Source organism: Alternaria triticimaculans (assembly GCF_023758025.1).
Source record: "Alternaria triticimaculans strain BMP 0046 chromosome Unknown scaffold_15, whole genome shotgun sequence".
Classification (NCBI taxonomy): domain Eukaryota; kingdom Fungi; phylum Ascomycota; class Dothideomycetes; order Pleosporales; family Pleosporaceae; genus Alternaria; species Alternaria triticimaculans.
The window spans coordinates 40,148-53,684 of record NW_026055972.1 but is presented as its reverse complement, the minus strand read 5'-3'; the positions used below and the strand labels follow the sequence as shown (position 1 = coordinate 53,684).

General features: G+C 53.1%; 5 protein-coding genes across 5 annotated transcripts; 3 read left to right on the top strand and 2 right to left on the bottom strand.

Moving 5' to 3' along the window:
• Positions 1 to 343: 343 nt before the first annotated feature.
• On the top strand, positions 344 to 1,897 carry J4E78_008425 (uncharacterized protein; the record flags this gene model as incomplete). Its single annotated transcript, XM_049369026.1, has 1 exon — positions 344 to 1,897. The coding sequence occupies one exon, from the start codon at positions 344 to 346 to the stop codon at positions 1,895 to 1,897; it is 1,554 nt and encodes a 517-aa protein (XP_049219093.1).
• A 396-nt stretch (positions 1,898 to 2,293) lies between these two features.
• On the top strand, positions 2,294 to 3,744 carry J4E78_008424 (uncharacterized protein; the record flags this gene model as incomplete). The annotated part of the gene is made up of 3 exons (XM_049369025.1): positions 2,294 to 2,371; positions 2,426 to 2,691; positions 2,829 to 3,744. 3 exons carry the CDS (start codon positions 2,294 to 2,296, stop codon positions 3,742 to 3,744), a joined length of 1,260 nt encoding a protein of 419 aa, XP_049219092.1.
• A 982-nt stretch (positions 3,745 to 4,726) lies between these two features.
• J4E78_008423 (uncharacterized protein) lies at positions 4,727 to 5,782 on the top strand (the record flags this gene model as incomplete). Its single annotated transcript, XM_049369024.1, has 4 exons — positions 4,727 to 4,912; positions 5,001 to 5,227; positions 5,300 to 5,579; positions 5,639 to 5,782. 4 exons carry the CDS (start codon positions 4,727 to 4,729, stop codon positions 5,780 to 5,782), a joined length of 837 nt encoding a protein of 278 aa, XP_049219091.1.
• A 566-nt stretch (positions 5,783 to 6,348) lies between these two features.
• Positions 6,349 to 8,175, bottom strand: J4E78_008422 (uncharacterized protein; the record flags this gene model as incomplete). Its single annotated transcript, XM_049369023.1, has 3 exons — positions 6,349 to 6,942; positions 6,998 to 7,635; positions 7,692 to 8,175. The coding sequence occupies 3 exons, from the start codon at positions 8,173 to 8,175 to the stop codon at positions 6,349 to 6,351; spliced, it is 1,716 nt and encodes a 571-aa protein (XP_049219090.1).
• Positions 8,176 to 11,780: 3,605 nt separating this feature from the next.
• Positions 11,781 to 12,889, bottom strand: J4E78_008421 (uncharacterized protein; the record flags this gene model as incomplete). The annotated part of the gene is made up of 2 exons (XM_049369022.1): positions 11,781 to 12,412; positions 12,463 to 12,889. The coding sequence occupies 2 exons, from the start codon at positions 12,887 to 12,889 to the stop codon at positions 11,781 to 11,783; spliced, it is 1,059 nt and encodes a 352-aa protein (XP_049219089.1).
• Positions 12,890 to 13,537: the final 648 nt, after the last annotated feature.

Here is a 13,537-nt window from a genome sequence, read left to right as displayed (position 1 = left end):
CATCCACGATATTAGGCGGCAGCCTCTATCACCCATCCTATAGTTGTTGGGAGAGCAATCGCAACAATGCTGATTCACCAACTACCCCGTGGGTTATTAGTGTTCCGTGGCGAAGGCTGATCATTCAAGGTTAGCCTCACCTTTGTCCCGTAGTTCGAGCGTAAGCTCCGACCACCGCTACATCATCGCCGCTGTAAAGGCAACACGTAGACCAAGACTTTCACCCTACATCACATTTCCACACTACAGTCCTTTCCGATATAAACCTCTGTCGCAAAATCTGGCATCCGATCACACACAACTCAAAACCTCAATCTAGAATCAGACAAGCCGAATACCTACGATGGCGGACAGCGGCGTGGACATCGCATCCCTCACAGCCGACCAGCAAGCCGCACTCCAGCAATACACCGCCGTTACCGATCAAGCGACGTCCGACGCGATACCAATTCTCCAGCGCGCGCAATGGAATGTCAACATAGCAGTAACCCGCTTCTTCGACGGCGAACCGACCGAAGACCCAGTCGCTGCCGCCGCCGCTCAATTACCACCGCCCCAAGACATCCGCCGACAAGAGACACTGTTGAATGGTTTTGCTTCACCACGATCCTCAACAAGTAGTGGGAGGAGAGTCAGGATAGAGCCTGCGCCGAGGGTGGTCCCGCAGCCAGAAAGCCAGGTCACCACACAAGTTCCGCTGGTGCTTGCGATATTCTTTGCGCCATTCTCGCTCGTGTACTCCTTATTCGCGAAGTCTTTCCGACTATTAGGCTGGCTGTTCCCCTTCCTACCCCGCGCATGGGGGAGGGTGACGGCTAGCAATATCAACACACCCGCCTCTCAACGCAGCGCAAGCGGACGCCGACCTCTGAACCCACGAGATACAGCGGCGCGGTTCATCCGCGAGTTCGAGGAGGAATATGGAAGCCACACCCTGCCGTTCTTCGAGAGCGGATACGCGCAAGCCTTCGATCTGGCCAAGAAGAACCTACAATTCCTGATGGTCGTGCTGGTCAGTCCCGAGCACGATGAGACGTCTTCTTTCATAAAGGACACACTTCTCGCACCAGAGGTCGTGGAGTTTGTACGGAACCCCGAGAACAATATAATACTGTGGGCGGGCAATGTGCAAGATTCGGAAGCATACCAGGTTTCTGCTGCGCTATCGTGCACGAAGTTTCCTTTTACTGGCCTTATCGTACACACACCGCAAGTGTCGTCGACAGCTATGGGCATCGCGGCGCGCGTAGCCGGTCCTACAACTCCACAGCAGTACATCGCAAAGCTAAGACAGGCGATGCAGCAACACACAGAGCCGCTGAATCGCGTACGCAGTCAGCGCGCTGAACAGCAGGCGACAAGGAATATCCGAGAACAACAGAACAGCGCATATGAACGCTCACTTGCAGCGGACCGAGAAAAGGCGCGCAAGAAGAAGGAGGAAGCGGAGCGGAAAGCCCGAGAAGAAAAGGAAGCACTTGAGCGCGAACAAGCCATTGAACGATACGCACAAAACCTCGCCCAATGGCGCAAATGGCGCGCCGCATCAATTCGCTCTGAGCCCAGTCCCGAGGAAAAGGACATCGTACGCATCAGTCTTCGCATGCCTAATGCCGAGCGTGTGGTCCGCAAATTCGCCGCGGATGCTCATATCGAGGAACTTTACGCGTTCGTTGAATGCTACGATATCCTGCAGTCTGAAGAAGGCGCACAGGAGAAGGTCGAAGAGCCAAAGGATTTTGAACATGAGTACAAGTTCCAACTGGTCAGCCCTATGCCGCGCGAGGTGTACGAACTCAAGACTGGCGGCACGATTAAGGAGCGCATTGGCCGAAGTGGTAATCTGATTGTTGAGCGGACGGACCTTGAGGATGAAGAAGATGAGGACGAGGAGTAATCGCATGAATATAGTCATTGCGCTGGCGTTACGCATTTCTGCTCGACTTAGCGTGGGACGTGGACATCCACTGAGGTTTTTGATATGATAGATACGTTGGTTACGAATGTGAAAATGTATGTACGGCCAAACACCTGCATCTCTACCATATGCAGTGCTATTTTTGTCCTTTTGAGCCCGATTGCCTCATAAGTAATTGCAAGACGATGAACACAGCCACAACTGTGCTTCGAGTGCTTGTATCGGGTAGGCTACGGCTGTCTCGGGTGCACGGGCCATATCTTAGTGCCGCTCCCGGTTTCGTCGACGGGTGACGCATCACAAGCGTAGATCGTCCAATCTGCCCATCGCGTTCCTCCAGACAAGCCTCCGATATGATCGCATCAACAACATAACATGGACAGAGCGAAGACTCGCAAGCCTCATAAGAAGTCGCGAAACGGCTGCTTACCGTGCAAAGGCCGACATGTCAAAGTGCGCCTTCCCATTCGAGTTGCGAATTCTACTTGCGACTAACAAATCTCAAAGTGCGATGAACAGAGGCCCAACTGCGCAAACTGCGTGAAGCAAGGCACGGTGTGTGAATACCGACCTTCCACCAACCGCGAGAGTCGTGAGGCGTCCCACGTATCGCCTTTGCCGGCTGGAACACCAGCTTTTACGCCGTCATCCACGGATGGTCATGCCAATGCTCTTGATCAGCAACCATTACCAGAGTTTGGTACTATCGATCTCAATGGCGCATCCAGCCGGCCTGATCTGACGCTTAATATACCCCAACTACGGTTGCTCCAGTACGTCCTTTCAATTCGATCTTGACGCTTTGAGAGCGTCTCACTCTACCTCCAAGACCGGTCATAACCTTCGGTCACCAGAACACATTCACTGCTTACGGAAAATATCAAGAAATTTGAACTGACTCCGTGCGCAGTCACTATACTAATGTCACCGCCAAAACCCTCGCAGCGAATAATACAGATGCTGAGGATGTGTGCTCGACCTTTCTGATACAGACAGCTTTCGATCATCCCTACCTCCTCCAGGCAGCTCTTGCTCTCAGCGCACTACACCTGAGTCGGACCTCAGCTCCAGAAGAGGCTCTGCAATACTCGTACCAGGCCGAGAAGTACCATGACGCAGCTCTACTTAGTTTCCAAACATCGGTTCGCGACATCGATCATTCGAACTTCAAAGCGGTCCTTCTGTTCGCCGGAGTCCTATTCCCACACGCATGTGTAGCTTCAGTTGCAGCTCACTCGGACATGGAGCACGCGTTCGACAGCGTGCTTTCCAATCTGGTTTTGACCCGGAGGATAAGACCCATGGTGACTGGCTTTTATACGGAAATGAAGGCCAGCGAGTTGGGCCGCATGATTCCGGACGACGTCAAAGACATTGATTGGATGACGGAAGAACAACCACCCAATACTGAACTTGTCCAGCTGCGCAAGTTCTCGGAAGTCGTCCATCATGTCTATCCTCCCGATATCGTGGATGCATATGGCTTTGCCTGCCATATCCTCGAACTGGTCTTCCAGGTCGCGGAAAAGTCTGACAAGCCGCCTTCCGACGCGTTGCTGAAGATTTGGATTCACCTCATCTCCAACCGCTATATCGAGCTTCTATCGGAGAAGCAGCCGGGATCTCTAATCATCTTTGCACATTACGCTGTCATGATGCACAGAGCAGCAGCAAGTTACTGGTATCTGGAGGGGCTCGCAGAGCAGATACTCAAGATCGCGGATCACATGGTCCCTAGCGAGTGGAAGCAGTGGCTTCAGTGGCCCAAGGAGCAGATACGAGGTGGCTCTGTTCCGCCGACACCATATTCTGGACATGCGACATGAAGCCTTGGAACTTTTCTTGGCATTCGACATTTTTATCATTGTGCGCCGAGCTGTGTACGCTCCCGACCTGCTGCAAAAGGCGAGATGTTCCTCCATGGAACAAATCCTCCGACGCAGGCTATGCTGCCCGTTGCGGAGACGCGGAGGTTGCAAACATGCTTGATTACCGCCAGCTTGCGCACAACTATTGCATCGAAACAACATCCCTACGCCAAATCAGTATTGATTATTCCTTCCACCAGACTGCTTTGGGATATGCTTGCGAAGAATGTGTGGCTGGCTTGACGAAGTCTTATGTGGTAAGTGGAATCAGGCTAGGCTCGAGTATCCGCATGTTGACTGATCAGGTAGACTACCTTTACAGGACTTGGCTGGTCAGCGTAGAACACGACCATTCGAAGCGATGATAGTTATCAGGGGGAGGCTGTGCGAAACGTGCGAAGCAGCCGACTTATCTACTTGCACGCACCACGTCAAGATTTACGACGTATTCTGGAAGCGACATTGAAGACTTCCTCCTGCTACCCCGTGTTTGACACCACTACACGCGAGGAACTAATGTAGGATGTTCGAGGAAAGAACAAAAAGAGTGGAGCTCAGTATTCTGGCAGCAATGCGATTGGCGCGTCGTATCTGGACGCGCTAGTCGTATGCACAGACCCTTCTCCTTCTCTATCCGGGATATCTACGCATCCCAACAGAGGGCGGGAACGTTGCTCGGGCAATCTACGTACGGGTCCAGGGAATCTAGATACGGGATACGCTAGGTGGGCTGTGCCCCGCGGCTTCTCGTTATGACTTCTATACATAAAGACGTTGCTACACTCTTCTCCATCAGCCAGCCTCAGTCCACATACCAACAGTTCAACAGTGTACTACCATAGACACTTCCAAATCTCTCAAATACATTGCCACAACTGCTCAACCTGATTCCGTGGTACCATAAAGGCTCTTGCCTCAAACCCCCTTCCTCCAACCCAAAATGTCGACACCGGGACCAGTAGACGACTCAAACGCGATACCAGAGTACGTACTCTGGCCGTACACACCTACCATCGCGGCCGGCGCCATTACCGCCGTGATCATGTTCATACTGTTCTTCATCCACACATACCGCCTTGTCAAGAACAGGACATGGTTCTGCATACCCTTCGTCATCGGAGCTCTGGTATGTATTCAATCCCCCCTCCAACCCTCCAGCTTCTGGTCACAAAAGCTGCTTAACCCAAAGAAACACATACTAACATCCACTCCAGTGCGAAGCCATAGGCTACTCAGCCCGAGCCGCAGCCCACAACGACACCGAGAACAAAACCCCGTACATCATCCAATCCACGCTCATCCTCCTCGCACCCATCCTCTTCGCAGCTTCCATCTACATGATCCTCGGTCGTCTCATCCGTCGCACAGACTCTGCTGAGTACTCGTTGATCCGCGTGAACTGGTTGACAAAGCTCTTTGTTGGCGGCGACATTCTCTGCTTGTACGTTCCCAAAACACCACAACACAACACAACTCCCAAGAAGCCATCATCATGCTAACATGAGTATTCCAGTATGATCCAAGGCGGTGGCGCCGGCATGCTCGTATCCGCCTCCGACGCCTCGGGCTTCAAACGCGGCGAGAACATCATCCTCGGCGGCCTCATTCTCCAGATCCTCATCTTCGGCTTCTTCGTCGTCGTAGCGGGTATCTGGCACGTGAGACTCCAAAAGGGACCTACAGCTGCGTCGGCGGATATTCCGTGGACGAAGTTGATCTGGTTTTTGTATGCGGCTAGTGTGTGCATTACTATTCGTAACCTTTGTAGGGTTATTGAGTATGCGATGGGCAAGGTATGTTTTGTTCCGTCCTTTCGATTGATGGTTGAGTGACTGCTAATGGATGGAATCAGGATGGTTATCTGCTGTCGCACGAATGGCCGATTTATGTATACGACTTCTTGCCTATGATGATTACGCTTATTGTGTGTGTTTGGTGGTACGACCCGAACATTAAGCCGGCTCGCAAGGGAGATATCGAGTTCGCTCGTCGATAGATAGAGTTGGGAGTTGTTCTTGTTAACAGAAGCATGTTACAGCGTGAGGTTGGGAGGGCATGGTTCTACCGGGTTTGTCAATATGACGACCAGAGCGGGAGCTTTATTGTTGGCAAGCCGCGTATTGTTTTCTTTGTGTAGCGTTCATGTTGGTTCTTTAGATTTCGTAGGAAAGAGCGCTCAGCGACATGGGTTTATGGAATTCCCATTTGGACACAAGTGTAGATACCTAGCATAGCACATACAAGCCTCGTTCTTGTTTACCTGACTGTACAACCAGCCCATAGCTCATATTATTAACTCTGTATTAAGTACGTGTCTCTCTGAGATCGTCATTTCACCTCAAGCATGGGAAAGTTGAACAGGTCTACGGTCTACACGAAGACAGCAACATGCAGACTCGGTGACCCAACGTCAATGTGTGCTCTAGGGTGTTCACTTATCTCCTCGGGCGAGATTGTTCACTTTCGCTTTTATTATTAACACGGATCTACACATGTCCTACGTCTACCTCTGAGTCTCCCTCTCGTCGTATTTCCTCTCTGAGCCAACCCTTCCAAAGCAGGCTACTCCTGCCTCTCCCTTGCATCATCAATCGCCTTATCCCAATTATAAAACTTCATATAAATGCCCTCAGATATCGTAATGCAGGCCGAACCCACCGCACACCCAGTCCAAAGCCCCACCAACTTCATATCCTGCTTGAAACAAAGAAAAAGCGCCAACGGCACCGCAATAACATAGTACACGAAGAGATTGCACCAGCCACCAATATTCTGTTTACCCAGTCCACGGAGCAAGGCGTTCACGAGTGCGGTTGTGGAATCCGCGAATTGGAAAGCAGCGAGTAGGGGCAGTACGGTGGCGACTATGCTGACGACTTCCGGGTCGCTGGTGAAGGCTTTGGGCAGGACGTTTCGACAGGCGGTTAGGAAGGCGAAGTCGATGAGGCCAATGGCGAGGAAGGTCAGGATGTACGTTTTTGTGGCTGTGCGGGCGGCGGAGAGGGAGCCAGCGCCGATTAAGTTGCCTAGGCGGGTGGAGACGGCTACGCCGACGGAGAAGGGGACGTGGTAGATGGCTACTGCTAGAGTCATGACGATTGACTGCGCTGCTAAGTGAGCTGTGGAAAGATAGCTTGTGGAGAAGGTAAGAATGTCCTACTAGAGGATTAGCATGTGCTCCATGCCCGAGCATGCAGTGCGTGAAACTTACGAAAGCCAGCCACTCGGTCTCAACCATGACGATACCTGGAATCGCGAGTTTTGCCATTGGCCCCCAATGGGTGAACGCATCCTTCGTGAAGCCGCCCCAGCATTCCAGCGAAGACGGGTTCACAAAGTATACGTATATCCAAAGCAGCAATGGTAGGAGGTTGTTGGAGATGACAGTCGCGAGAGCAGCACCCGTTAGATCCCAGTCCAGAACGAAGACGAAAATATAGTTCAGAGCTATATTGATAGGCGTCGCAATAAGCAAGACAAAGAGCGAAGCGTTGAACAGGCCCTGTGCTTGCGTGAACCGCTTGCCTGCTTCAAAGATGGCATATCCTGGTGCTCCTGCGAGGAGTAAAGAGAGGTAGTATCCAGCGAGATGCGCAATCGCCTTCTCGGGGACCAGGGCGGCCAAAATCCAACCTGAACACAGCCAGATAGCTCCGATGGGGATGGTCACAGCTAACATGAAGAGGATCATGCGTTGAAGGTGGAGTCCGACCATGGTCTTCTTCCCGGAACCATAAGCTTGCGCGCAGAGAGTATCTAGTGATGTGGCCAGTCCTTCGTAGATTGCTAGTCCGGTGATGTTGGCTGTCATTGTGGCAAGAGAGACCGCACCAAGCTCATCTGTTCCGACTATGCAGGATAAGAGTCAGCTTGCATCTAATGGGATCTGTATTTCGAAGACTTACTATGCCCTACGACGAATATCGTCACCAAACTGAATGAGTACTGCAGCAGGTACGTCCCCATCAACGGAACGCTGTACTTCAGCAGCAACTTGGCCTCCTGCCCCGCCGTGGTCCCCAGCTCTTCTGTCGTCCCATCTCCGCCCAGCAGACTCTCAATTTCAGAGGGATCCGGAATCGCGCCATATTGATTCTGCTTCGCCGCGTTTTCGTGCGCCCTGAGTAAGCCGACGCGCTCAGCCGTGCTCGTCGAGAACCTGCGCGCCTCGGGAGCGTCCATTGTGTTATAGGTAACGCCGCCACCAGATGTAAAAGGGAACGGAACAAAACCCAGCGCTAAAGACGAGATGTCGTAGTCATACTCCAAGTGCGTGACCTCGATGTGCTGGACTTTGTCCTGGTGTTTCGCTCTCACAGTCGTCGGCTCGGGCAGCCAAAGTGGGGCTAGGAGCTGGGCCTCTGCCGTCAATGGCGCATCTCGGCGCATGGCGATATCGGGCAGCTTGCAGCGAAGCAGTAAAGCGTCGGACGACTAACGAGGGGCGGGCATAGTCTTGCCTGTGCCGTGTGGAGTTTGAGTGCGACAGGTGCCCGGATGCGGGAATGTTTGTCCAGAGTCTGCAGCTTTTCACGAGGTTTTTGTGGTGCGAGATGGGCACTGTCGTGGGCTCATTTCCCGCGCTGGGCTGGCACCAGGGTCTCCGCTGCTCTCGTTGCCATGTTTACTGCGAGCTGTGCCTGCACCGACCATTCGCAACGGCGGGCCGCGACACATAGTCTGGTAAGAGCGAGGCGTTGGGGTGCGTGGCGATGATCGTACCATCGTAACGCGCTTCGGAAGGAATCCCATTGGCGCGCACTGGTTCGAGATTCAATCATCTCCGCACCTCCCGGTTCGCGCTACTGTCGAGCACGTATGCTGGATTACCTCACCGAGCATTTCCAAAGATGCGCGAACTGTTGGCTGAGGATGAGGAGGACGATTCGTCTGCGTGCAGTCGTTCGCAGCTGTCGCATGCGCGCGACAGTGTTTGGGTACTTTGGCTGACCTGCGCGTAGCTTTTCATTAGCCAGGAAGCTGGAGAGAACTATCCTCGGTCAGCATATTGTCGACCATTCTTTCCTCGATAAGTGATATCAACAGCTCCGATTGTTTTCTACGTCACATACATCGTGGCCGTACTATTGTCGTGCAGACGCGTTGTCGAGGATGAGATGAAGCTCAAGGTCTCATACTGCGTTAACAAGAACGAAGGAAGAGACTTGATGTACCTGTGCTACAGACGAAGACTGGACGTTAGTGTAACGTCGCCATGACGGCTAAGGCCTGATACAAGGCAGAGCGAGCCACAACCATGTTAGTCTCGACACGGGTGAGCGACCATGCCCAGGAAAGCCGTCTTGCACTCTACGCCCAACTTGACAAGTATCAAGAAAATCGACTCGAGTTCAGGCTGCCATATTCGTACCCGCTGCTTTCATTAACATCTACAACATCTTCCGCATTCTCTCCACTGTGTCGTTGGCGCGTTGTATACTCGCGGGTTTCCAGACCTCGGTTCATGTAATCTGGTCATCGGATCTGATCAAGAGTCTACCGCGAGTTCAATCACTTCCTACATTGCTAGTACCATATGTCAGGAGTGCCTCTGCCTACCCTTATAAGGAGGCAGATTATCTAGTATACCTTTCAGGAGATCCCAGATCTGATACATAAGATTGTCGTGCACACATATCATACGAAGCCATACCAAATTTCAGCGAAATTGAAACACTGCAACCACATCCGTATAGCGTAGCGACCACTCACTGCTATATAGCCGCGAGCATGTAAAGTCGATACATCTCGAGCGGTTGCTTCCTTGTATACATGCTGTTATTGCATATTCTATTGTAAGAACGCTTCATGTTGAGCGTGGGCTATCCCGTCTCACCAACGATGTACCAAGTGTTCAGCAATGATTGCCAACCCATGACCTCGGGAGACATCGTTCCAATGTCTCTCATCTACTAGTAAGCCAATAACATCTACAGAACCGCAAGTCAAACATACCAATTATCAGTCACCGTCTGACATCACATCACATCACCCTGTGAGTCCAAAGACATCACCCGGCGACATTCATGTAACCATCGTGACAGCCGTGAATGTAACGCTATTGCGCTCCCATTCTCCCGGTGGCACACACACACCATACATCTTACACCACCCAAGCACCCATCCTCATCTTTATATCCATCATCCCACCCTTATTCCCAGCACCGCTTACCCCATCCTTCTCCGAGCGATCCGAGTCTCACTCGCCACAGCCCTAACCCAACAGAATCCCATCATCGAATTTCGTGTGTAGCCCATAAACCCGCATGTGCCAAACGCGTACCCAGTACCCCCAATATTCACGACTCAGAAAACCTTCCGCAGCACCCACCCCACGACCTCGCGCAAAGCAAGTAACCCGGTGCACGCAGACCCAAGCTACCCTGACGTAATGTTTGCAGATTCCGCCATGAAAGCCGCCGAGACGAGAGAAGGATGAGCGCGCACGAGGCTAAAATCTTGCCCAGTCCGCCGAGAGGAACAAGCGCGGGGTGGGGTGGCGCGCTCGCAGACGAATCGCGTAGCTAGAAAACGCGAAGACGCGAAGAGGAGTCGACTAAGCGGTTGTACGTAAGAGGTAAGCCGTCCTTTGTGCTGTGCCGTGCCGCCTCGCGACGAAACGAGACGACATCGTGCGATCGGATGGCGTGTGAGTTTCGCAGTGCGGAATGCACTGTAGGTAGGATGCGATGCGAGTCGGATGAGTGTTCCCTGGCGAATCGATGAGGGTATATCCCAATCCTTTTCCACCTCAACGGAAGTACCGGCAGCAAGCGCAAACTTCTTCCACTGCACTCATGGCGTGACTATCCAGCATGCATCTGCATATCGAATGTTTCTTCCATGGGAGGTTTTCTACTGGTTCGTTGCTAGAAACGACTTCCTCGTACAGGCTAGAATAGGTTTAGATGTATCCCGGGGTAATACATTGTACTACAACGCATCCAGCATAACGTGCAAACATACGCCTAGGTAGGAGTAGGCCAGCTGCAAATCCATCTATCAATAAACGCCCGCCCCCCACGAACCTACGAAAACAACGAGGAACGGGAGCAAAGTGGGCCGAGCGCGCGTCTGCATCTTGCATCGGCGTCGGCGGCGCAAAAGGTAAAAGGAAAAAGCGGTTGACAGGACCCTGTTACTGTACATGCCAACACTTCCGGAGTCCCGTACCGTACAAACCTTCACGCGCGCGTTGAGCTGCAATGCATAAGTGTAAATGTGGAGTGAGAGCACTTAGGCCCACGCGCACCGCGTGGGAGGAGACGAGCAAAAGGGAAAAAAGGAACATTGATTGTTGATCAGAGCTGATCGGAGAGCCGTGCACGCGCGACGACGACCTGTGCAATTAGAGCGGTAAAGGAGAAGAACAACGCGACGACGCAATGCGACGCGTGTTCTGGGCGAGGATAGACGGTCGTGTTTGATGGCCATTGGGGAGTGGGTGATTCTTTCTTTTCGTGGCTGGGATACGCAGAGTGAGGCTCAGCGAGTGACGGTGCAGGCAATGCAGGTTGTGATGATCGCTGGCAGCTGGGGTGCACGTGGGTGGCTGTGGCCGGCTCCGAAGACCGCACGTCGCTGTTGAATGATTGAGCGCGTGCTGCCGATGCATAACGATCTTCAAGTCAGACATTGTTGAATCGCATGTGTATTGTGAACTCGTGAATTATTATTACAGAGTAATAGGAGTACACCTGTGATCGCACAGACACGAGACGGAGCTCAAACGTAACTAAGACTGAAGATGTGAAGAATTTGAAGAATTTCATTATGTGATGACGTGAAAGTGAAACCGTTGACGATGTCAGATGTAGTCTATGAGACATTCCAGCCCAGAACGTGAAGGAGAAAAAGCCAAGCCTGGCTTGTAAACATGGAACCGATCAGAGGGTTCTTACATGGAGTAACGCCGAGAAATGCAATGGACAATATGTACAGACCGAATGCATCGAATATCGACAGTGTGAAGTGAACGCTAATGCAGAGAAAAATCAATCAGGTCTCGCGAGGATCGCGGCAATGGCGTCACAAGGAGCGCAGGGCTGGGGTTTGCGTTGCGGAGCTTCGGCAACTTGAGGCGGACATACGCACTCGTCCTCAGCGGAGCTGGAGTCGGAGACGGAGATCTGACGTGCTTGCGTCAGGCCCGGGGCGTTCATTGGGACGAAGAAAGATTCGCGGCGATCGTACTGCGGGGTGCAAGAGCCGTCTTCATTCTCTAGGAAAACCGATGCCCGTCTCGAGAAATGGCCTCTGGACGGTGCGTCGTCGCACGAGGGGTATGCAGTGCCCCAGAAGGGCAGCTTTGGAGGCGTGCCTTGGCCGTTGTATGGTACGTAGATGGATCCACCACGCGGCCTCAGGAAAGGGCTTGGGTCGTCAAAGTCCTCGAATGGACTCTCGCTGGCACTCTTGTCCGACTCCTCTTTCGTGGCCTCGAGGTGCGACCTTTGTAGTGCGATCTCGAGCTCTTCTGGCGAGAAAGGTTGCGAGGGATTACGAGTGCGGTCGGAGCCGGTGGCAGGTCTCGAAGGCTGTTGGACGGAGCTGGAGCGGCGAGCGCCTTGTGATTGTTTCCGGCGGGCGTCGCGAGGGTCTTCGGTTGGATTACGGGAGAGGCCCACTAGGCAAGTCAGTAACGCAACGGCTATATGCAAACATAGTCAAACACACCATTGAGCACATCTCCTTCGTCATCGGACGCCTCCTTGATGTTTGCCGGCCTGTCGTCACCGGCGATGCTCGCTCCGATGCCGCTGTCTACCCACTCTTCAGCATCGTAGTCGGAAGAGCAACTTCCTCTCCGACTTCGGTGCATACTACGGCTGCGGCTTCTTCTCCTAAAGCTGCTCCTGCGGCTCGGTAGCCTGCTACCCATGGGTGAGTACAGTGAGGCGTTGCTGTGGCGGCGCCATGCAGTCGAAAAGCTGAAAGCCTCGAGCTTTTTCTTGTGCTCGGGATCGACGGCGCGACGGTACTTGAGGGGAGGCATCTTCTCTCCAGGCTTGTAGAAATCCGACTCGGGCTCCTCTGGTTTTGCATTCTTGTGTGAGCCAGCAGTGAGGACGCGCTTTAAGCGAGTGCGGAGATGGCCAGGCATTGCGGGCGAAGAATAACAGAGCGGATGGGTAGTGGCCGGTACGGAGCTGCGAGGGTGATTAAGTGGTAGAGTGTGATTAAGGTGGTAGAGTGTGGGTGTTGTGTGAATGCTGGGAGTGCAAGAGCGTTGTTGAAGAACAAGCGCAGAGGCACTCGGAAGGATGGTCCGGTATGATGTCGGCAGCAGGGTGAGGCTGATTAGGGAGTGGGTCGGAGCACAGACGCTGGTGCTATCCTTGCCCTGGTCGGGTGCTGGGCAAAAGATGGAGTATCCGAAACTGCGGTGGGACGCTCCAGAGGTCGGGCGCTGAGCACTGGGGAAGAGGGAGGGTTGGATGATATGGCGACAGCTGCAGCGGATGAAACGCGCTGCAAGGCTAGAAGAAAACGCGGAGAAGCGCCCTGCACTCAATACGGCGCTGTTGGGCGTAGGCTTGGGGGTAACGGAGGCTCGCTACGACGCTGAGCCGAGTCGCGAAGGGGGGGTCAACTGCTCCCACTGCGCGACACTATTGCTGCATGCATCCATGCCTGGCGGTAGAAGTTTTCTAGAACGGAAGCAGGCGCGAAAAGCGCAACAGACGGCGGCGTGAAGTAGAGCTCCTAACCCTAAGTTTAACAGTTAGACTGTTTTCGCGCTAAAATCGCC